The 24,359-nt window shown below is 43.6% G+C and overlaps 2 protein-coding genes across 2 annotated transcripts in view; one reads left to right on the top strand and one right to left on the bottom strand.

Annotated features, from left to right (window-relative positions):
* Positions 1 to 205: 205 nt before the first annotated feature.
* On the bottom strand, positions 206 to 13,313 carry tfap4 (transcription factor AP-4 (activating enhancer binding protein 4)). The gene is made up of 7 exons (XM_079520603.1): positions 13,039 to 13,313; positions 7,746 to 7,911; positions 7,039 to 7,137; positions 6,682 to 6,852; positions 6,177 to 6,302; positions 1,740 to 1,898; positions 206 to 655 (listed from the first exon to the last, which is right to left on the bottom strand). The coding sequence occupies exons 1-7, from the start codon at positions 13,125 to 13,127 to the stop codon at positions 518 to 520; spliced, it is 948 nt and encodes a 315-aa protein (XP_079376729.1). The 5' UTR covers positions 13,128 to 13,313; the 3' UTR covers positions 206 to 517.
* A 5,145-nt stretch (positions 13,314 to 18,458) lies between these two features.
* glis2b (GLIS family zinc finger 2b) overlaps positions 18,459 to 24,359 on the top strand; it is a 30,393-nt gene continuing 24,492 nt past the window's right edge. Inside the window, exon 1 of the mRNA XM_079521688.1 lies at positions 18,459 to 19,320. The gene's annotated coding sequence lies outside the window, so the exon portion shown is untranslated. The remainder of the gene's footprint in view (positions 19,321 to 24,359) is intronic.

Below are 24,359 nucleotides of genomic sequence, written 5' to 3'. Positions count from 1 at the left end.
GATGGTGGTATGGAGGGGACCAACGTGAGGTCCACTGGGGTGTGGGGGACCAACGTGAGCTCCACTGGGGTGTGGGGCAGTACAAGAGGCCGGGCCGCTGGGCTCTTCATCCAGGTTCCCCTCCTGTTCCGTGAGTGTCCCTCACGTATCGTTGAAGGAGAGCTGCCCTGCTTGTTGATGAGAGAAACTATAGCAAGCTTCGTCCAATGCGACTGCACCCAGAACGGGAAGGGTTGGAGTTCAACATTTTAAGAATGAGTCAGTCAAACAACTTCTTGTAGACGAGTGAGCAGCTGATTGGGAAAGCCGAAAAGAGAGAGAGAGAGAGAGAGACTGTGTGTATTCTCTTAACCACGGTATGAAGAAAGACTGTAAAGGAAACTAAACAAATTATGTCCATATGACAAAGGGTTGTGTGCCTCCCATGGCCCTGCCTGCTTGGGCAGTGTCTTTCTGTACGTGTGTGTGTGTCTGGTGCTAGTAGGGAGATACGAAGCGAGGGAAAGAGGAAAGGAGCTCAGGGCAGCTCGTCGCTGTTTGAGGCGGAGGTGTCCGTGTCAGGGAGGACACGCCCCGGGGTGACGATCACCGCCCGCCGCTGCTCGTCCTCGGCCGCGCCACCCTTGCCCTGGTTGCCCTCGATGTGTTGGATTGCCTGGAACAGATGAACAGTGGTGTAAAACAGTGGTTCTCAAACTATTTTCATGTGAAGGACCCCCAAATCGACATTTATTAGGCTGCGGACCCCCATTTAATGGCATTTCTATCTCTGGGACCCCAATTTATATTGTAAAATCACTATTAATTTAATGTAGAAGGGGGTTCCAGCCGCGCCTCTAGCCTATAGCAGGCCAGTCTGGTGCATCTCAGGAGCAGGACAGAAAACATGCGAACAAGAAGGCACTGGAGCAGCTCAGACGATTTAGGCCCTTAGTTTATTATAACAGGGTGCAAGTAAAAAGTGACAACGTTTCGATGTGTAAGTTACATCTTCGTCAGGTCATAGCCCGAGGGGGCTTAATTTAACTCAGAGTGTACAAATGGAACCAAATGGACCCGGCCTAAAGGGTCCATTTCGTTGATTTGGAAATACTCAAGTAAAGTACAATTATCTCAAAATTGTATTTAAGTACAGTACTTAAGTAAGTTACTTTCCACCACTGCAGATGAAGGGAAGCACATAAGAGATGTTTGGGACATGATCAAGGACGGCGCCCTCTTGTGTTCAGAGACGATAATGGCTGTACTGCTGTGACTTGACAAATTTTGGTCAACAAAATATTTTTTTGTGCAACTATAGGGCTGGCTTGTAGGACTGGTAAACAAATGGATTTTGAAATTGTAAAGTAAAATATGAAATTATGAGTGAATGCGAATGTTAACTTCAATATTTTTTTCCGAGATGTAGTGGAGTAGAAGTAATAGTAGTGAAAATTAGAAATACTTGTTGGACTGCCACCCCTAATAGCAGCTTTTCAGTGCCTTCTGTCAGCTCTAGACGACATTTTTGAATGCCAAAATATATATATATATATATATATATATATATATATTTATTTATTTATTTTCATTACGTCAATTACGTCAACAGGGTGCTGGATTTTGACGTTAATTACGTCAAAACCGTCAACGGGAGTTCACGGGTTAAGTAAAGTCAAAATACCTCAAAACTGTACTTAAATACAGTACGTGAGTAAATGTACGCAGTTACGTTCCACCACTAAGCGCCGGGGTCTCACCTGAACGATGGTGTCCAGGTTGTGTCTGGATGTGGACACCGCGTTGATGACCGAGGCTGGACCCATGGTTACCACGGTGACGTGATGAGGCTGGGGGGGTGCGGGGACGATGACCGTGGCGTGGTGGGTCGGGGCAGGGGGAGTGTCAGGGGCCACAGCCTGGAGGAGGGGCACAGGCAGAGCACAGGTTAGGGCTGTGCGTCACCATTACACATTTAACCCATTTAGACCCGAGTTCAAAACATTCACTTTGAAAGAATATATATTCAAAGATTTGCGCCACATTTTTACGATTTTTCAAAAATAGCAGACCTACAAGCTCGTACTGGTCTGCTATTTTTCAATAGCTAAATTATAACATAATGTTTAAAACACCAAAAGGGGTTCCCGCCCAACATGGGTTAAGATGACGATTAATTGCCACACAAATAATTAGGCTTCGTAATCACAAACTGCACAGGGCAGATATGACACTTGACATAATAATAGATATGACATAACTTAACTACACTTAACTATGACACAGAAATCACTGACACATTTAAGCATTTTTTTTTAAATATTTTTCTCTTTCCAAAAACTTTCCAAAACAGCTGATCTACAAGCTGATCTACAAGTGACGTGTTGTAAACTTGTAGATCTGCTATTTCTGTTATTTTTGAAAAATTTCTGTAAATGTATGGACATTTTTCAACATGGATGACGATTATGCAAAAAATAATTGCGATTTATGCAATTATGTATTAATTGTGACAGGCCTAGCCCAGCTGCATCATGCTCATGCTCTTCCACTGAACACATTCATGATGTGATTGTTGGGAGCTCTGGCGCCCTCTAGTAACTGCAAAAGATAATGGCTTGTGAGCTTGTAGATTGTCTATTTTCCCAATATTTATCTGTGGAACATCTGAAAGTTGAATGCCTAAACTCCTACAATTCCAAGTGCTTATCGGGGTGGGCGGTCTTACAGTTAAAATATGATTATTTTCTTTGGGGGGGTCGAGGCATGAAAAGGTTGAGAAGCACTGGTCTAGGTCTAGGACTCTTCATTGGACCTACAGTAGGAATCTGGCAGCAGTGCGGCTCTGTTCATTAGCCACTGTAAGGCCAATTGATTTGGCATCACCTTCAGTAAGACGCCTGCTGAAATGGGATTCACTGGCTGTCAGGCTGAGTGTAAAGAGATCTGGGAGCTGCTTATTGACTAAACCATAAAAGTGTCTTTGGCTGTTTAGAGCTTAAAACCTGGACATGGGAGAAACAAAGACATCTATGCCCATCTAGAGATATGCCACACTTTTGTAAAAGGTAAATGGTGCATTTATATAGCGCCTTTATCCAAGGAGCTTTACAGAGATTGTGCATTACATTCACCCATTCACACACACATTCATACACCGATGGCAGCGGAAACCATGCAAGGCACCAACTAGCACATCGGGAGCAATTAGGGGTTCAGTGTCTTGCTCAAGGACACTTCGACAGTAACTCTGGGGGAGCCCGGGTTCGAACTGGCAACCTTACGGTTACCATCCAGGCACTCTACCCCTGAACCACCGCCGCCGTAAATGAAGTATTCCAATTCTAGATTGCACTTTGAGGCTAGCAGGGTTATTTTGCAATCTTTAATGAACCTATAAAATAAACTGAATGGTCACTGGACCCCGATTATTCACAGTAAGCATTGTGTGAATATAAAGCTGAAAACCCCTGGGCCATGGCTCAGTGGTCCAGGCACCTTGGCTGGTAATCCAGTCTGGCAGTGTGCCGCGGGTTCGACTCCCGATCCCGACGGCCTTTACTGCATGTCTTCCCCCCATCTCTCTCCCCATTTCCTGTCAGCCTACTGTCTGTCCCTCCATAAAAAAATATAAAATAAAGGCGAAAGCCACAAAAAAAAGCTGAAAAACCTGGCCACCTGAGAGTATCACAGCTGGTTGACTCTTTTAAGAGAGGACTAAAAACCAACCTTTTTAACAGCGCATTTTCTTTAGCTATACTGGTTTTACGTATAGGCTTTATGCCCTCATGTTTTAAATGTTTTGTTTCAGTTTCTTATAGATCTTTTTAGCAGTGTGATGATTCTTCTTTTATGCAATTGCCTATTGTAGCAAATGAGATTTTCACAAATGTAAAGTGCATTATAAATCAAATCCATTATTATTATTATTATTATAAACACAGTCAGTGTTTAAAAAAATCACACCCGTGTGAACTGAGTGGTGTAAGGTATTATATAGCCTGATCAGCTGTGGTCACTGACGTAATGTCTCATTCCGGCCAATCACAATGCACCATGCTCATTTTTTGCGCACAGACAGACACACCGTCTCCACACCATAGCGCAAAACGGTCTTAAGCTGCGCACTTCTTAAGCTGCGCGCAGCTTAAATTCTGAGTTTTTAGACAGCTGGTGGATGGAAAAGAAGCTCCACCTCCGCGGAAGACTTGAGCGGAGGAGAGCGTTTCCGGGAATCTGGCCGTCGTGCAAGAATTCAGCGGAGGTGGAGCTTAATTTCCATCCACCAGCTGTCTAAAAACTCAAGCTTTAAGCTGCGCGCAGCCGAGAACGTGCGCAGCTCTTTCGACCGTGTGGCAGCACCTACAGACAGACAGACAGACAGACAGACAGACTAACAAAGCCAGTTGTAGGAGTGGTTTACACCACTCAAAAATACGTAATTAGGATTCATTATCTATTCTAGTCCAAGAGGTGCACGCACATCCAAAAATAATTGTGACGGCTGCTGGATAAAACAAGGACAAGTAGAATAAAATTAAGAGTGCCTGCAGATCATCTTAAAAGCTCTCCAAATAACTCTAGTCACGGTTACATCAGTTACATTAAACTGATGTTTGTAGTTGTACCTGACAAAACCTCTGTAAGTCAAAACATTGTAATTGGAATGAATAAAGTTATTTAGGGAGTACTTTTATTTTCATTCACTATTTGGTCTGCCTGGAGCTGCATTGATCATAGTTTAGCCTGAGCTAATGTGTTAGGTTTCTGGTCTAGAGGGGCGGGTCGCGGCAGAGATTTGCGCACGCCCTGATTGGATCTCTCCGATCTGTCAGTCACCCCCGGCCCATCCTCTCCCCCCCCAGTGCAGCGCTACGTCACATATTTGGAGCGATGCCCACCCAGAAGGAGTTGACTCCCACTTCTAGGCCAGAGCGGCCAATGCGTTCCTCCAGGCTTTTTTGCGCCGACGAAAATGAAAGCCTGGTACTGAGGCTAATCATAGTTTAGTACCTGGCACATCTACACAACGCTGTGTTTAATGCATTTTCAGAGAAACGCTGAAGGTACAACCTTCAGTACAACATAAGTGTACACTTTCAGTTTTTGTTTCTCCTACATCTACACTTGACACTTTGTGAGCTATCTGTGGGTTTTGGCTGACTTTTTTGCAGCAACCAAATTACAGCAACATATACATATTTGCAATTTTAGAACTTTTACCAGTGCTTTTTCCATCAATGTGGGTGACATACTTCTGCATTGAATTAGTAGCATAATAAGCTTTCTCTCCATTGCCAGTAGTGCTAAGAGCCAACATTCTGTCACCTCCAATTCTGTCTGCGATTACTTATTTTGTATTCAGTATAACAAGGGAAACAAAATGCCTGTTATATTTTGCGCAGTCATCAGACAACAGAAATATAACACTATGTTAATCACAAGACCTGTACTGTGTTACATGCTATAATGAAACAGAAAATACAATACAGTGAAAAATACACCAATAAGTCCTCAAAGACAGAATTGAATGCAACAGAATATTGGCTTCTTAACATTGCTGGCAATCAGGTCACCTCATGCAGCCAGACGATCAGAGATCTCTGCCTAGTATTTCTGGTAACATCTGCATTGCAGAACCAAAGTTCTTTAGGGCGGTCCTTCATATTGGGATTGTGATATGATTCGTTTCAAAGTAGTGGACGTAGATTCTTGTTGTTGTTCTTGCTGCTGTTGTAGCCCGTCATTGAACTTACCCCGAGTCATAACAGTCAGATCGCCGATCTCTGATCATCTGCCAGACTAGCAATCGAGAGGACAAAATATATATGTATGTATGTATGCCGTGTATTTGGGGGGAAAGCCCACGGCCCTTCCTTGGGCACGCCTTATCCTTTATCCCTAAACATCTTTGCCATATTTTATTCACTCTTGAAAAACATTTTAAAATAGTTAAACTAGCCGATCTACATCTTTTAGATCAGCTATTTGAACTATTTGAAAATGGAAAATAGGTTTAGGGATAAGGGGTACGGGGTTGCGCAAAAGATATGGCAACTAGTGTTTTTAAAGGCCCTAAGAACAGGGTTCATGCAGGTAACAGAGGGGTTGGTTCCCTCCCCAGTCTGAGGGTTCATGCAGGTAACAGAGGGGTTGGTATCCCTCCCCAGTCTGACCTGTGGGCTGCAGGCTGGGGCCAGGTCTTTCTCCAGCTGCTGCTCATGCAGATGGATGAGGCTCTGCGTCTGAACCTGCTGATCCTGGACCTGCTGGGCAATCACCTTCAGCTTCTCTGGGTACAGCTGCTCATCCAGTGAACGCATCTGGTAGGTATACGTACCCAGCAGGAGACAGAGCTCAGTGTTTATAACCTCGTCCTCTCCAAGTTTTGTGTGTGTGTGTGTGTGTGTGCAAGCAGTGATACACGCTTCGATTGAAAACCGCGAGAAAACCTGCACACTTGGACTGTCTATTATGCATGTCATTGCTGTCGGGCAGAAACCTTCTCCATAATGAAACTTTTTATGCTTTTTTGCTGTAAATTGTTGCCTTACTACTTCATCATACAAGAGTTTAGCAAACTATTTTCATTATTAACCTTTTTAAATAATAAAAAGGAATGTTTTTTGGACATACAAGGTTTCCACCCGACAGCAACGATGTACGAGTACGGAACCATAACGAATGCTTTGTGTGTCCCACCTGCTCTTCTAGCATCATCCTGACCGAGCGCTCTTTCTCCAACTGCTGTCTCAAATCGATCATCTCCCTCCGCAGATCGTCTGTCTTCTCCTCCTCAAGGATGTCTGGTGAGCCAATGCCTTCATCCTTCTCCTCCGCACGCCTCCTCTTTGGAGAGGAGCCACTGAACTCCTACAGGGAGTAGAGGAAGAGAAGGACAGAAGGAGGAACAGACTTTAAGCGTAGGCCAAACCAATTTGGACGGCTAACTGCCTACTTGTTTGTTGAGACGCACATTGAAATACTCAAGGGACTCTCAGTCACATTTTGTAAACCTCGACAACTTTCCGTCCTAAATCTCTTGCTGTTGTCTATTACCTGGATGAAGCGTTTGAGTTGATTGTTCTGCTGCAGTAGTCGTGTTTTCTCCTGTTCCAGAGTGAAGATATACTCCGCCGTCTGCTGCAGGATGGCAGCCTGAAGGGAAAAGGAGGCATGGGTTACGATGATAATAATAATAATTTTGTCCCGAAGGATATTCATTCTCACATTCTGTTCAACACCCACAACAAAACAACACACAGCACAGAAAAACAAAGACAATACAAAACATGTATACAGAACCATCTTCCTTACTATCTTTGGTAACACAAACAGAAACTGCTCAAAAATTTAAAATCACACACATGTGAACTGAGTAGTGCAACTCCCCTCTCCCCCTGACTCTCTCTTTCTCTCTCTCTGTAATTAGCAGGCAACAGTGCAACACTATCTCTCTCTCTCTGTTTCTGGCACAACAGCGCCACTTTTGCCCCTACTGGTACTCTAAACATTGGGACATAGTGAGTCCCATAGTCCCATAGGGACATTGCTGTTCCTTGGAGTGGTTGCACCACTCAAAAATAAATCTTCAACATGATTTTACAGTAAAAGGGCATAACTGTAGCAACAATTCCAACACACCGCATACACCCGAGGCGCGGCATCACGTTCTCCACATGCACAAACATCTGTACAGACAGACAAACAGAAGGGGTGATAGAAAACAAGTTAAATTCCTATCCAAAGGGCCACCAGTGACGCACCTTGCTGAGCTTCTCTCCGTCGCTGTGAGGGATGAGGGTCTTGAGAGACAGGAATCCAGAGTTGATGCTCTGCATGCGCCGCCGCTCATTACTGTTGGCAATCTCACGCCGAATCCGTCTCTCCTGGTCTCGGGCTGTTTCTGGAGTCAGGGGAATGTTGGCCAGGCTGGAGATGGGGGAGAGCCAGCAGTCAAGCATGTGGCCAAAAAAGCACCAAGGTGGCTTAACAGTTTGACTGCGGAACACGCTAAACCCGACTTTTTTCCCATTGTCTTTCCTGCGGAACACGCTTTGTTATATATGTTTAATTCGCTGTTTTTTTTATAACTTTTAAGACATACAGGGTTTCCGTCGGTCATCCGTGACACGCCACACGTTTGGATGACGTGACCGGAAATAAAACACTGACGCTCCATTCCTAAGGCTTCTGGGAAACCGAGGGTCAAATGCATTGCCTACGGTGCGTGTCGGCCGCTTCCTGCTTGATCTGTTCCTTATGTCCTGCATCGCCGCGGTGGTGCATTCCTCAACTCAAACCCAAACGATGGGACTATTTTCAGGTGGATTTTCATGAAATGAAGTTACAATTGCGACGCCGTGATTCTTCAAAGGTTAGTGTAAACACTGGCACTGTCTGGCATGGAACGGGAGTTAGATATTGATTTATAACGCAGTAAATATGTTAATACCAACAGCTGTTTGTGTTAACCATGTCACCCTAAATAAAATAAAAAGAGGTTAAAGACTGCCCTGACACCCAAAGTAGTGATTATTAGGATTGTTGTTTTTTTTAAGTTCTTTTTTTTAGTGTGTGTATGTGTGTGTGTGTTTTGTGTGTGATACAGCTGCGCCCTCTGGTGGCGGGCGGGTGGTGTTACAGCGTGACACACACACACAGACATGTTCTGCTAGGTCTCATAGTTAGTGCTCACTGTGTTCGCAATCAACAATGAACAGGATATTTTTCAAAACTTATCCTTGCTTACAACTTGAACTACAGCTAATTCTGGTGTACTTTATTACTAGAGACATAATTTAAAGGGACAAGAAATAACGTGATAACATTATGGTTGTGTGTATTATTAAGATAAAATGAAATATTTGCTCTATTTCTCTCTGCCTTAAGCAACACATTCACAAAGTATGAGTGAAACTTTGTAAATAACAGGCATTCTCTTGACTTGAGCTAAAGAAACACCCGCTCACAAACAGCAGGCCTGGTAATGCTCAAGCTGCAGAACTGAACTGAGGCTGTTCTTACCATCGTGGACTTTTCTCTTTCCAGGACTAACAATTTGAGAAGAACAATCTGGTGACCTTCCTAACATCCTCAGTATCAATCTCAACTTCAATGGAACTTTTCTAGCAAGGTTCTTATCTATACTGACTCAGCTGTTTCAATGCAAATATTTGTGCAGAGAGACATGAGAGTAGGACTCCCACGTTGCAGTAGCACTCATTTGTTGAGGGTTCTCAAAGTGGGGTACGGTGTGTGTGTATATATATATATATATATATATATATACTGTATATATGTATATATATATATATTCTTTTTTTTTTCTTTTTTTCCTTAAAGCAATTTTTTTTTACTCAAATCTTTATTTCTGGAGGTCCCTGAAACATATTTTTGAGATGGGGGTCCGCAGCCAAATACATAATGCTTTTGGGGGTCCTAGACATGATAAGGGTTGAGAGCCACTACAGTAGCCCATTGATTCAAACAAATGCACAACGAAAACATTGCTAACTGGGCCTGCAACACTGGCCACATCAGAATGAGGTGATCATCAGCCCCTCCCACCCACACACAAGCGTCCCCATACAGGGACTGTTATCATAGGATAGTAGGCCTACAGTACACGTGTAGGGATGTACAATTAAAAGGTAGGGTAAGTGATCTTTTCTGGTCACAACCAAGTTTTTTGTTAAAAGGCTAAAGCACCATATTTTGATAGTATTAATTGTGTTTGTTCACAATCTCTGCTGCTCCAGATAAACAAAAAAAATAGATTTTCAGGTGGGTTGCACATTTTCAACCAATCAGGAGAGAGTGCCCATTTATCAGCTTACATTTTTTAAGTGTTCCAGTTCCAATTGCTCATGTCTTTGTGCCATCCCTTCCAATGTCATCCTGTTTATCCTGTATATGAGTTCTCTCTCCTGATTGGATAAAATTGTTACTGAACAAACACCCAATGATTACTATCAGAATATATAGTTATTTAACACTTATTTATGGGATATCACTAACCCTATACCTTCCACCACTCATATCTGAATCAGCTAATATTGACCTTCAAAGTGCAGTAATCATCCCTAAAATGTATTTCAAAATATTTATGTTTGAATGTGATGCTTAAAAGGTTTTTTGTGATGATTGAAGGCAGCAGAATGATTCAATCAGTGTTTTGTGGGGATGCTTTCAAAAGGGTCTACTTGTAGGACAAATAAAAGTGAACAAAATGGTAAATAAATGGTAAATGGTGCATTTATATAGCGCCTTTATCCAAGGCGCTTTACATAGATTGTGCATTACATTCACCCATTCACACACACATTCATACACCGATTGCGGCGGAAGCCATGCAAGGTACCAACCAGCACATCGGGAGCAATTTGGGGTTCAGTGTCTTGCCCAAGGACACTTCGACATGTAGACAGGAGATGTGCTGTGCAACAATTGGATTTAAAAACCTACGAGTGTTTTTTGCACCCAGAATCACAGTTGCTAAGGTAAACGGTACTTGAAACTTTTATTGCAATATAGCAATCAGATATCACCCACCCTATATCTTGCGTCTCTAAATTGTGTGCATGACAACAGTTTTTCCTTTATGTTGTTGATTAGACATGTCAAACTCAAGGCCCGGGGGCCAAATCAGGCCCGTGAATGAATTATCTTTGGCCCGCGGGATGATATTTAATTAGTATTAGAACTGGCCCTCTGGTATATTGCACGGACCACCATAATACTACAAGTCCGACAATGCACTGCGAGTGCATTGGCACATATCGAGGGCCCGCAAGCGCAAGCATGCGTCTTCTCTTCACTATTGATCAGCAGTGAAAGTATATCACGTTGTGGTCAACTTTCAGCTACCCCTCTCCCCAAAAATGGCAAAACGAAAGGTGGACTCTGAAAACGGGGGTTTTCAAGTCAGGTGGTAGGCAGAGGGCAAACCTCTGTGTCTTCTGTGTGGAGACAGTGTGGCTGTAATGAAAGAATATTACCTAAGAAGACTATGATAAGAAATTAATGCAACTGATTTGATTTACGTTCTCATTTTACTATGAAAGCAGTGCTTGGTGAGGATCATAGAACAGGAAACTGAGCTTAATAATAATGCATTTTCAGGTTTAAATGCAGTTACTTTTTTGCTGTTTGCCTGGGACGTTTCTCATGACCGCGGTGTTGAAACACAGTCCGGCCCTCGACTTGTACCACTTTCTTTATTTTGGCCCACTGTGTATTTGAGTTTGACATCCCTAGTTAGAGCATGACCAAAGACAACATTTTCTAAGAACAGATAATAAAGTCTTAATTGTATCTTTCAACATAGCCTAGGGCATGGCCCCACAATGCGCACATATAATAGCAGATGGGCTATAATGACCACATGTAGGTATGGGCTCAATTTAAATATTGGGTTGCTGTTTGATTTAACAAGGCTGTCACTAATGCCTGTCTTGATTTAGTGATGACAAAAAAAAATATTTGAAAGCCCATGTTATATTATGTGATACATGTATACATTTATGTATAGGACATAAATGTATCAAGTGTAATGCTTTATGGTGTCGTCCACTCACTGTTAACAGTTTTTGTATTGAGTTGTACATGAAATGTACTGTAATTCTGCAAACTGTTAATAAATCAATCAATCATTCAATCAAAAACATAATGGAGTTGGACTTTATCTGTCCATCATGCAGGCATAGGTGTGACACTTTTTTAATATACAGGTATAGTAGCCTACGGTAACACAATAATAATTAATATAAATATTATAAATAAATAATTAATAATATTGAAATATAAATGAAAACGTATTAGTTATGTTAGATTTCAACATATCAATCATTATGAGGTCTGGTGCAGAGCCATTTTTCTAAGGCTCTGGTCTGGTGCAGCCAGGCGTTCCTGGAGTGAGGACTACAATTCCCAGCACTCCGCCACCAGGCAGCAAGCAACAGATTCCTCCGCCTCCCCCTCGGAAAAAAAGGTTGCAGACGCATTGACGGGCCTTCCACGACATACACACCCCCTTATTAATAACAGCATATTAATGCATCTGACGATTGCGAAACATCCGACGAAAAGCACAAAACATAGTAAATGGTTTTGAAACGGTTCCAACCAATGCCACATTACTACAGAAGCCAACACCAACAATCGCAAAAAAACACTTATGGTCTCCTCCGCCATTACAACAATGCGACTTCGCTTCCCCCTCTGCCCGTATGTCCATGCGGCAGCATGGCACAGAAAAGACGCAGTGGAAATGACCCAATAACGCGCCGAAATGGCGAACAATCACCAGTAAAATTGCAAGCCCGTCGAGCGTCGTCTTTTTTTTGGACACCGAGTGTGCATTTTCCTTCAAAGTAAACGAAAGCCACCGTGCTATAAACAGGAGAGCAACGCCAGACCCCCTCACCACTTTTTAGCACAAGCCACAAGCATGGCCGCACTGCCCACAATAACTTCCAGACTACCAACCCAACCAAACCCCCTGCGGTGTTATGCTAAATTAAACCGATGCACAGCGCCTGCATAACGCATTAATGTCACCTTTCCTATTCTTATGCAAATGACAGTGCGTGTGCGAACCACCATTGGGGTAATAATAATGAATAAATCCACCGGGGATCGTGCAACTCTCTCTCTCTCTCCTTCTCGCAGCAGAGTTGCAGCAGCGTGGTGTGTGTATGGAACCACGTGGTTAATGTTTGTTCGCTTCTAAATGTATCGATTTCGCAGTGAAATGTGACAAAGTTACATGGTGATCATGTATCCAGCGCAGCGAGGCCCCCCTCGGCTAAATGCAGTAAATATCTGGGGTCTACCGTGGGCATTTTGAGGTCCCGCTCTTCGAGAGAGGGAGAGGGAGAGAGTGAGCGAGTGTGTAATCGTGTACAACAATAACAGATCAGATCAAGCATGTTGCCTCGCCGCCGCCGTCGCTTATGTGCGCGTCCTCACAAACACACACACTAGCGCGATCCAGTGATGCACTACTATTATTATTATTAATAATAATATTAATATTACAGAGGAGTGGATACACACCTACAAAGGCCACCAATCACTTCTTTCTCCGTTTTCCTAAAATGTTGCAAGGAGGGCACCTTCTGAGCTGGTACCATGAAATACTCCATGCTTGCCTCCGATCCAGTTTTGGTGCCCAGGTTATTGTGGTGGAATAAAAAAAATAAAAAAATATATATATTTTTAAATGAAATTAAATCCCTTGATCCCGGGTGCGTATTGATTCCTCACGACAGAAGCATGTATAAATCCTGGTGTGTAGTAGTAGCTGGCTGCTTAGAGTTGTAATGTTACTCGACTTCCAGCTGATGGGGTTCCCTCGTTGTGTGTGGCGCTCTACCTCTCCTCCCCTCTCTCTCTCTCTCTCTTTCTCCCCCTCCCTCTCTCCCTTCCTCACTCTCTCTCCCTCACCCCCCTCCCTCTGTGTGTGTGTGTGTGGGTGCGTGCGCGCGCGCGTGTGCGTATGTACGTGCATGTGTGTGTATTTGCAGCTGATCGGGTGGCTTTTCAAGGCGGGAAACAGCTGGTAGGAATCACACAGCACTACCACCAAAAAGCCTCCCTCCTTCCGCCGTACAGCCATGGACCGACTGCATGTAAACAAAGGACTATTTAACCTCAACGCACAACGGGTTAATAACACTGTTCGCCGGGTATAATTACAATTGCGAATAAATAATAGTGCACGTGTGAAGGCTATTGTTAAATGCTTGTTTTTTGTTTTGTTTTTGCATGGAGACATTTTTTTTCTTCTTTTCCATTGAAGCTTTCTGATCTTGATGAATGATATACAAGTGTGGGAGTGAATGGGGCGTATTAAAAAGGGGGTTGTCGCTTGCCAAAAATAACAGATTTACAAGCTGACAAGTAACAACGCATCGGGGATATTGCCACTCGTCAGCTTGTAAATCTCTTTATTTTTGGCAAACGACACCGTTGTAGTAGACTCGTTCTGTTCTTTGTCTATATAGAAGTGTCTATTTGTACGTCTCTAAATGTTTTGATGAATTGAACATGGTGGACCCTGTTGTAAACAAGTGTAATGCTTAATTGGGTCGTCCACTCACAGTTAACAGCCTTTGTATTGAGTTTGTGCTTGCAATGTACTGTAATTCTGCAAACTGTTAATAACATTTTCAATCAATCAATCAAACTCTACAACTGGTATACAAATCAGTAATTATGAGGCTTGTGTATGGGGCGTTTACTCGCCTCCGCCTTTGCGATATACCGAGAGAGGGACAAGGGAGATCAGCTGACGGATTGGCAGGCTTTTACAAAACAGCGACAGGCAGCCCAGGGAGTTGGCTATTATGAGGGGAGATCGGAGGACAGCACAAAACAGCTGAACATGTTCACCATTTTGGGTGTAAGAGTAATGCTAGGCTAGGACTGTAGGAGGCTAGCGGAGGAGGAGAAATGTGTTACCTAATCGCCACTCGCCAGCCACTTCTCTTCTGCCGTGGTGGTGTGTGTGTGTGTGTGTGTGTGTGTGTGTGTGCGTGCGTGTGTGTGTGCGCGTGCGTGCGTGTGCAGCACGCAGACACAGACAGACAGACACAAAATGGGAGCAGTGTTTTTGTACCCGGAAGATATGTGTGCAGGAGGAACCAAACACAGCTGCTGCATATGATCAGCTGTTACATTGTAACGACATTGTTACACTCTGTTCCTCTTTTCTCGACTTCAAGTTCAAACTTCAAAGATGTAGGATGCAATACAAACTGCCTGTCACGCAGTAGATAATGTAGCAGAGTAACAATAACATTCCACATAAATAAATAATAGAGCATTTTAGGTCATATCCAGATTTATATATTCTCGACTTCAAGTTCAAACTTCAAAGATGTAGGATACAAACTGTCTACGCAGTAGATAATGTAGCATAGAGTAACAATAACATCCCACATAAATAAATAATAGAGCATTTGAGGTCATATCCAGATTTATATACAATTATTATTTTCTATAAACACGCAAGCGTACGCACACCCACACACACACACACACAAACACACACACACACACACACACACACACACACACACACACACACATACACACACACACACACACACACACACACACACACACACACACACACACACACACAATGAATGACCTCATGTTTGGAGGTTCAGATTCAGAAAGAATGCCCACGAGGTGGATCCCTAGATTCCCTACATTGGAAGGCTGTATGAGTCTGTTCCATACCCTCTAGTGGCAGCACTGTGAAATGCACATATCCCCGTTATCCTAAAAGTATATGGACACTGATTGATATTTCCCCTAACCTAATGTTATGTAAAAAGCTATGACGCTGAATACCAAGTAGCCTATATTGGTTTGATGTCATTTTGAAGGCATTTTCAGTAATTAGGCAGCGACACAATCATTTATTTTTATTTTCAGACTAATTCTATATTAAAAATCTATGACTAATACGACAACTGAATAATTAAAGCTGCACTATGTAACTTTCCCTTTCTACCCTGAATTTGAAGTCCTGGCATTTGTTTTACGATTGAGCTCAGAGTTAATAGAGCCTGCCTGCTTGCTCAGGGAATATATTGAATCTTGACCAAGTCGAAATTCATGTCAGATCCTGTGTCTAGGTGAGACACAGCTAAGAGCAGGGAGACTAAATATAACCACAGCTTATTGTATAAGTTATATTAACATACAGTATACAGTTTGGACAAAATTACATTAAAATCGTACTAAACCTTCGTTAAAATCTACCTAACCTCATATAAATTAGAGTTGTGTTTATCTGGTTCAAGCTCTGACAGAACACTTCACGTTTGGATAATGATGATAATATTAATACAATAATAATACAATACATTTGATATAGATTTCTTTACAGCAGTTCTTCAAACAAGCCTTTGAGGGCAAAACACCCCCGTGAAAAAATATCTACAATTACAATTTAGGCATTTAGCAGACACTCTTAATCCAGAGTGATTTACAGTAGAACAACACATGGGAATTAACCCCTCAAATAGGCCTACATAGAAATAGTCATCAAGGATCATAAGTAAACTTAGAACCTAACATCCGTAACAGTAGAATATCTATGCAATGAATATGAGTATACATGCACTTGAGTGCTATTTCTATTATCTACATAATATGCTATATCTAAATTACACAAGTTTAGCCTTTGCATACGCCTGTAAGGCTGTTGATGAGCCTAGTGCAATAAATCCACTGATCGAAACATCAGCTGATGTCTGACTACAATCGGCCTTTATTTTAAAGGAAGGAATTAATTACAGAACCCCATGACTGTCACTATAATAGTGACAGTCATGGGGTTCTGTAATTATATATAGTCTATAATATGCTACTGAACTGTCAGTGATAGAAACATGGTTACTGTATGGACTGGGAGGACGGGTGCAAAAAGGAGACTACCGGTATTGCATTATGGCGACCGGTCGCAGTTTACTATGAAAACCTGTATCCCGCATCCGTTATGCATTGTGTGACACACTCCATACATGGCTAATACAGAATTCATTCCATATGTTGATCTGACCTCATCAAACCCTGTACACTCAAGACACGCTCCACATATGACCAGTACAGAATTCATTCCATGTTGATCTGACCTCATCAAACCCTCAGATCTCCATATATGGAGCTGACCTGCTGACATTCCATATGTTGATCTGACCTCATCAAACCCTGTACACGCAAGACACGCTCCATATATGGCGTGTGTCATGGAGAAGACTGGATCATCACCTAGATCTGCATATATGAAGCTGACCAGCAACTCTACATCTGACCTCACGGACACCAGATTAATAGTTTAACTCCTGCTTCTTAACTGTGCTGTATTAAGAAGCGCTGTTGTTTCAGCCCTTTAGGGCGAGGTCGCTTCTCGCCCTCAGGGCGTCTTACTGGTAGTTTCCTGAGTGTGTTTGAATTTGAATATGTAGGCTACAGATAATATTATATAGGCTGCAAACTCTCCACATAATACACAATGTGTAGATAGAGTATTATTATAAAACATATACATTATTAAACCCTATTCTAGGCTACTTTAAAATTAGCAGGTCTGCAAGCTCACAGCACGCCAAAGGATTTTTGACAACATTTGAAAATAATATGCAGATATACTTTTGTACTTAAGTTTGACTTGAAACTGAGTATTTTCATATTGCTAGTTTTACTTTAGTATAGCTCTGAGTTCTTCCACCAGTGCAGGTCGTTATAGGAGGCAGGGCAGACTTCCCCCAAAGCCATACTGTTGATAAACACACAAACTACACTGATTGTGTATGCTATGTGGATTTGTGTAGGCTACTGTATACGCTTCTTTGTAACCATTTGCATGTACGTCTCCTGTGCCTGCATGTGGTACACTATGTAGCCATCTGTAGTGAGATTAAATTAATTCCAACAGCCGCCCTATACTGTGTGGCAATAAAAGAAAACCTTTCGCATTTCATACACAAAAGACAATTAAAATGCCATATGCCTATAAAACAAAACGCACAACACATGGCTTAGCCTATCATGTGGCCTAATCGTACAGTAAACAACAGGTGCCTTCACTGCCTTGCTTTTTCAAATGTCTATTTTTGGAGCTCGAAATATGTCTATTGTTATATGTTATTTAACTTATTTCTGCAATGTTTTTTCCCTGCCTACATCATTATCAGACTTAAGGCTTAATTGTTGAATGTTTAAGCATGTAATGACCATGTATTCAAAGATATTTTGGACAAAATAACCTATTTAAATACAAGTGCCCACCTGACCTGTATCTAGCACTAGTAATGCTGATCATTGATTGATTCACAGTATGTAGAATGGGTACATTTCAAACGAAAGCACAAGTCAATACAAAAACTGGACGAAACCATTACATCAGGGTCCTCTATTTTCAATTCATCAGAACATTTAAAGACGTACAAATACCTAATACACTTATATGAAAAACAGGAAATCATCATTGATCAATTAATTTGAGTTGCAGTTGCCCAATGTGTGGCCCTTCGCTTTATTATCTATAACTCCCAATTCAGTATATGTCCCTCTGGAAGAGAAATTACATGGGTCTGGGCCTGCTACAGGCCATGAGTCAGAAAACTGGAGAAAAAAACAACTGCTCACTTTTAATATCCAAAATAAAATATGACAGCCCGATTCTTTACAGCAAATGTGTTCAGATACAGTGAGTAGATAGATATTCGAAACTAAGTCGAGACGTTGTCCGGACAGGGACAGGCCAGTTGGAGTTTTTATTTTATTTTTTATTTTTATGTTTTACTTACTTGTGGAGTGAGCAATGAGGACAGGGACACAGGGAGGGAGGGAAGTGGACTTTTTGGGTCAGAGCCGAGGACTGCCCATCGGTGGTGGTGGAGGGGCGGAGCAGCAAGCATGCGCTGAGCTGGCAGAGTCTGGGGCTGGGAGAGACGGAGACACGGGCTGGCTCGGCTCCGGGTGGTGCTGCTGCTGTCTGCTCTTCAGACGGACGCGGGGACGGGAGACCACCGCAACACTCAACGCCTCCTCCAGTCCAGTAAAGCCCAGCGAGGCGAGACACTAGCGGAGACAAGAGAAGCGAGACACTGAGAAAACTAAAAAGGACAACATCCCCGCTCTGAATCTACGGGGAGTCGGCATCTGGAAAAGAAGAAGAAGAAGAAGAAGAAGAAAGAAGGGAGACCCCCCTTCGTGACATCTCTCCCGGTCTGAATTGCCCAGCGCACCCCTCCTATGCCCCCAGGAGACGACCACCCATAGAAAACCCCCCACTTGACCAGCGTTGCCATTAAGCGATGCGTTTTTTTTAATCTAGGAAACAAATCAATTCATTTTTGATGCATAACGTAACCGGTGGTCTTCGTCTACTCACGAGGAACAGCTATACGGATTTTATTTTGGGTGTTTACACTTTTTGACGGGTTTCTGGTGGCATGAAGATCATCATTCCACGGCAACTGACAACACTATAATTTCATAGACGATCCTGTGTTTTTGAACACCCTAAATGTTCAAACTGATGTCTCATTTGTACATGTTTAGAAATAGTATTTACAACTGTCTGGGAGCGGGCCGCCTCTCTTGACACCAAGACGTGTCAGTTCTGTATTTAATTATTATTCCCACCCCCCCTCCCAAAAAAAAATCAAAATCAAAGAACCCACGACAGACTTGCGAGAAGTCACTGTCACCAACAGCTGGAAAAAAGAGTCGCTTCGCCTGTGAAGTTTTGCACCGAAGAGAGGGGTCAAGTCGGAGATATCTCGGCCATATCCACGACATTTTCCCTGCAAGGTAAGCGACAACTCTCTGCATCCCACTCCCCGACTGTTTCTAAAAACTGGTGGCATGCTGGCATCGGTACCACCCGGTTCCGTTTGTGTCCAGATCATGTCCAGAAATGTGCATGTATTTCGTGGCGTGAGTTCACGCAGGGCAGCACCAGACCCACAGTGACCTATTTTCCGAGTGTACAGCGGCGCGTTGGCCTCAGCGTCAGTCATTCCTACAGGCTGGAGTGACTGTCACATCCAGCCGATCCAGGCTGTGACCGTCACCGTCATGATGCGTACGGTGTAGCCTACGTGCCTCGCCAGCGTCTGTAGAAATTACGCAGACGCAACATTTTCTGGTGTCTGGCTGTCTGTGTCCTCACGGATACCCCCCCCCCCACTCCCCCCAAGAGAGGGACATTTTACAGCACTGTCAGACTGTCACAAATCCCCCATCATCACAACTCAGCCACTGTGATGCAAGATGAAGGCTTGACTGAGCTCCCTGTTGTAAAAAAAAAAAAAAAAAAAGAAACAGAAAAAAAAGAAGTCAGTGAATTTAATTTGACTCGGAGAGAGTACAGCCAAATGGACCGTTATATTTGTACACTGTCTCTGAGCTACAACTTTACAAGGGATACATTAACACTGAGAATTACATTTCTGTGGTTGTACTAGCAGTTATCTAGGGCTATACCTAGTCATCACTCACTCAGTGATGTGGTCCTAATTAAGTCATAACTTGGAACTGTTAACTGCTTCTTCTTAGCCTGCTGTCAACATCTTTGTCTTCAATTTTTCCATTTATGATTTAGGCCTTGGCCATGATGTCAAAGTTAGCTGAGGCATGTCACTGGGGGAGGGGGGGGGGGGGGGGAGGGGTGAAACGACGAGCTTTGGGGGCCTGGGGCCTTATAAAGAGCTGCTTATCCTCCAATTAAGCAATTCCACTGTCCCCAAACCCTAATTGTGTGCACATTGCAACTGGGGTTTGGGACCCGCGGAGCCTCTCTCTCCATTGGCTCATTTGGCTGCCTCCCATGGGCCCATTGTCCCAGACAGCGTCAAGGGGAAAGAGACAAACCCTGCCAAGGCACAACCTAACAAGCTCTCGGACTAGAATGAAATATAAGGGCCTGATCATTAGACGCATTAGGCTACAATAGTGAGTGAGGCACACTCAGGGGGGTGGTGGTGGGAGGATGGGGGGGGATGCATTTCAGAAAGTGTGTGGGTCGGTGGTACATTTTTGTGTCGGCACACAGTATAGTCCGGACTGTTTATTTAACTCTGAAAGTAACTCTGAAAAAAGTGTTAATTTAATTTAACACAAATGGCATATACATTTTCAAAAATAGCAGATCTAAAAGCTATTTTTGTGTGTCACCATCATGCATCACAGTCAGTGGACTGTGGACTTTACCCTGCAGGTCTTTCTGTGATTATGAGAGTAACTTTGTATGTGTACAGTAAACTCCTCAGTGTTAATTCATCCATTTGCATTGAGATCCCAGAACACTCAGGACGTGACAGTGTGTGGCTGTGTGTGTGTGTGTGTGTGTGTGTGTGTGTGTGTGTGTGTGTGTGTGTGTGTGTGTGTGTGTGTGTGTGTGTGTGTGTGTGTGTGTGTGTGAGATAGAGCGGAGAGAGGTGGTGGTGGTGATTAAGTGTGTGCATATATGTGTCCTTTCTGTGTCTGCAGGGGAGGCTGGTGGTGTGTGTGTGTGTGTGTGTGTGTGTGTGTGTGTGTGTGTGTGTGTGTGTGTGTGTGTGTGTGTGTGTTCACTGTGTTGGTTTCAGATTTAGCGAGCGTGCGATTCTGAAGGAGTTCTGGCCGGTCTCAAAGTATGTGGTCTTAGAAGAACGCTGATTTATACACAGTCTGCATAACCAATCTGTAAGCGCGTGAGCTTGTAGATCTGCTATTTGAGGTGCGCGACGACACTGGGGCTCAACAAAGTCCGAAGAGTGAAAGAAAGGGAGACAGCACAGGGTGTACTAACCACTCTGGAGTAGAGGGAGGACTCTCCCCTCCCTCCATTCCTCTGCTGCCATTTAATCCCCCCCCCCCAGAACCGCCACCAGCACCTTCCAGGTGCTCGTCATCACATCCACAGCTTTGTTTACCCAATCAGCTGATGACATGGCTTCTGGGTTCACCCAAGGGTCAGCCGTAATATCCATTATGAACAGACACAGTGGTATCGATCACTGATGGCACGCTGCTGGTTATTTAGGGAACGCCTCTGTCTCTCAGGCAGGCACACACACACACACAAACACACACACACACACACACACACACACACACACACACACACACACACACACACACACACACACACACACACACACACACACACACACACCGTGAGTGCATGCGTGTATGTGTGTCACATGCACATACACAGATTTCTGCGAGAGACACCGTCGTACGACAGAGTACGAACTAGGCTTTAGGACAGATGTGTCCACACACTGGGGTCCAGCTGTGCATTCCACAGTCAAATATTCCGGATGTGTCTCTCTGTGTGTGTGTGTGTGTGTGTGTGTGTGTGTGTGTGTGTGTGTGTGTGTGTGTGTGTGTGTGTGTGTGTGTGTGTGTGTGTGTGTGTGTGTGTGTGTGTGTGTGTGTGTGCATGCATGAATGTGTGTGCTGCGCACCTGCATGGGCAGCCTGTTTTGCTGTACATATTCTCATTCTGACTGCATGCTTGGCCAGATGTAGATACTTGGACAGCTGCTGGGAGCAACAGTCTGTCTGTCTGTCTGTCTGTCTGTCTGTCTGTCTGTCTGTCTGTCTGTCTGTCTGTCTGTCTGTCTGTCTGTCTGTCTGTCTGTCTGTCTGTCTGTCTGTCTGTGTGTGTGCGTGTGCGCGCGCGCGCTCAGCTTTGGTGCATTCCTGGTTCAAGCCGCAAGCTTTGACACCAGCTCCTCCACCACCGAGCAGACATCATCTGCTCCAGTAATTAGTAATAATGGATAATAGTGGGTATCATCATTGCTGTCAGGCACAAACCTATCTCCATATTTCATCTGTTTGTGTTTTTTCCATACACGAATGCCCTATTTTATACCTCAATCTATGACGGTGAAAGTAGCGAAAATATCGGATCAGCTATTTAAGTTATTTCTGAAAACTGAACAATTCTGAAATGATGTGCCTATGATGACATGCCCCAAAACTAGGGAGGCCAGGTTGGAATGTGGTCAAGTCTGTCTGTTGGTTTTATAAATATTTAACCAATGAAAAGTGTTAGAGCTTGTGACTAAATAATAACTACATTGGGTCCACTGGAACACAGGCTCTTTTTCCCCCATTTCCTGAAAAGTAACGAGTTCGGACCTTTAAGGTTTCTGCCCTTCCGCGATGAGATAATGTACACAAAATACTTCATTACCCAACCACTGTGAAATGAAACTCCTAATGGCTTTGGATGCTGTAGAATCCACCTTTGTGGACTTGGGCGGCACCCCTGTCCCCCCTATAACTTCCTGTGTCATGTGAGCTGAGCCCTTTCACTGTAGCTATGACGACATCATGGCTCTGAGGTCCCGGGGCCATGTGAGGGGAAGACAGCTGCATTAAGGGGAAAGAGGTACACCCACACTGGTATATTCCTGCGTCATAGAGCGCAGCCACCAGGCATGTGGCGGAGGCATGGTCGCAAGCCGCAGAGTGGCTGTACTTAACGTTTTCAAACCAGCTAATAAAAGCACACCGCATTTGACATTAAGCAAAGTGTTGGATTCTCTCGTCATCAGAGGAGAGCCGGACACCGCAAGCAAACGTCCAAGAATTCAGTCAGAACACCCCCCCCCCTCCCCACCCCACCCCCACCTCCTCAGACACTCATCTAAAATCTTAAGGACACTGAATTCCTTCACACACAGTTGTCAGTCTGTGGCCAAACCGTTGAGAATATCCCTGAGGGCCGGCGAGGGAGGGAGGGCTGGTGGTGATGGTAGCTCTCGTCTCAGTGGACGGGGGTGTAAAGTGGCCCAGGCTATGCTATGGGGAGCCAGTGTGTGAGTGTTTGAATTAATATCGCGGCGGGGTTCCGTAGCTGCTGGGGGATTACGGTCTAGCTGAAAGGCAACTCAGCAGCAGGGGGGAGGATTATAGTGACCAGTGAAAGGGGCATCATGCAGCGGAGACATGGCTCCTCATACACGCTCGCATTTATCTTCACACGGATAAAAACCACTTAATTGTACCCATAGATCCACATGACGGGGGTGTCCTTTCCCCGGTTCAGTGAAAAAAAGAGAAGACAAAATTAGAGCTTGACAGCAATTAGTGTTCTGGTGAACTGCTCTGTGAACCGACGCAATGCTCCCTCGAAGAATTATGACTACTATTATGCCGTGTTGTTGCTCTGACATGCTGGATGGAGTTGCACATCCCAGCTTGTTTGACCTTTGCTTGGGATGAAAATTGGTGCCAGAGGAGGTGTGCTTTTCCATGTGTGTTTATTTTATTGGAGTCGTTTGGCAACAGGATGAGGTCACGGTGTATACAAAATACGCTTGTGGTGTGATTCCTTTTAATATTTCCATTATTATTGCTTTTGATTGAGTCAATGTTGATACCACGTTGGTATATGCTTATAATTTAACTTTCTTTAGGTTTATTATGTTTGTGGTACAACACCAATTCCCTTTGGTGTCCCTTGCCACCTGTTTTGGATATATTATTAGTGTGGCATTATTAGTGTGGCATTATTAGTGTGACATTTTAGGAGAATTTGTGGCCAGTAGGCCTATACAGTTTTTCATGTCACTGAGCTGGTGGGAATCATTGATCCTGGTTATACAACAATCGTAAGTCTTAATATATTAATTTGACAGCAAGCTGACACCATAAGTTAACCAGACGACACTAGCTCACGTCATCGTCAAAACAAGCACTTTCCACCAAGACACTATTAGAACTGAAGTTCATGTAAATTCAGGAAATTAGAGACGAGTGTACAATTGGGGCATGCATGCATACAGCGTACGGTACTCTCAAGTCTACACAGTGATATTATAATTACAGTCCAAAGAATCTAGTCTATT

The sequence above is a fragment of the Electrona antarctica genome (genome assembly GCF_951216825.1).
Source record: "Electrona antarctica genome assembly, chromosome: 14".
In the NCBI taxonomy this organism is placed as follows: Eukaryota; Metazoa; Chordata; class Actinopteri; order Myctophiformes; family Myctophidae; genus Electrona; species Electrona antarctica.
The sequence above is the reverse complement of the archived record's forward strand: the minus strand, read 5'-3'. Positions and strand labels throughout refer to the sequence as shown.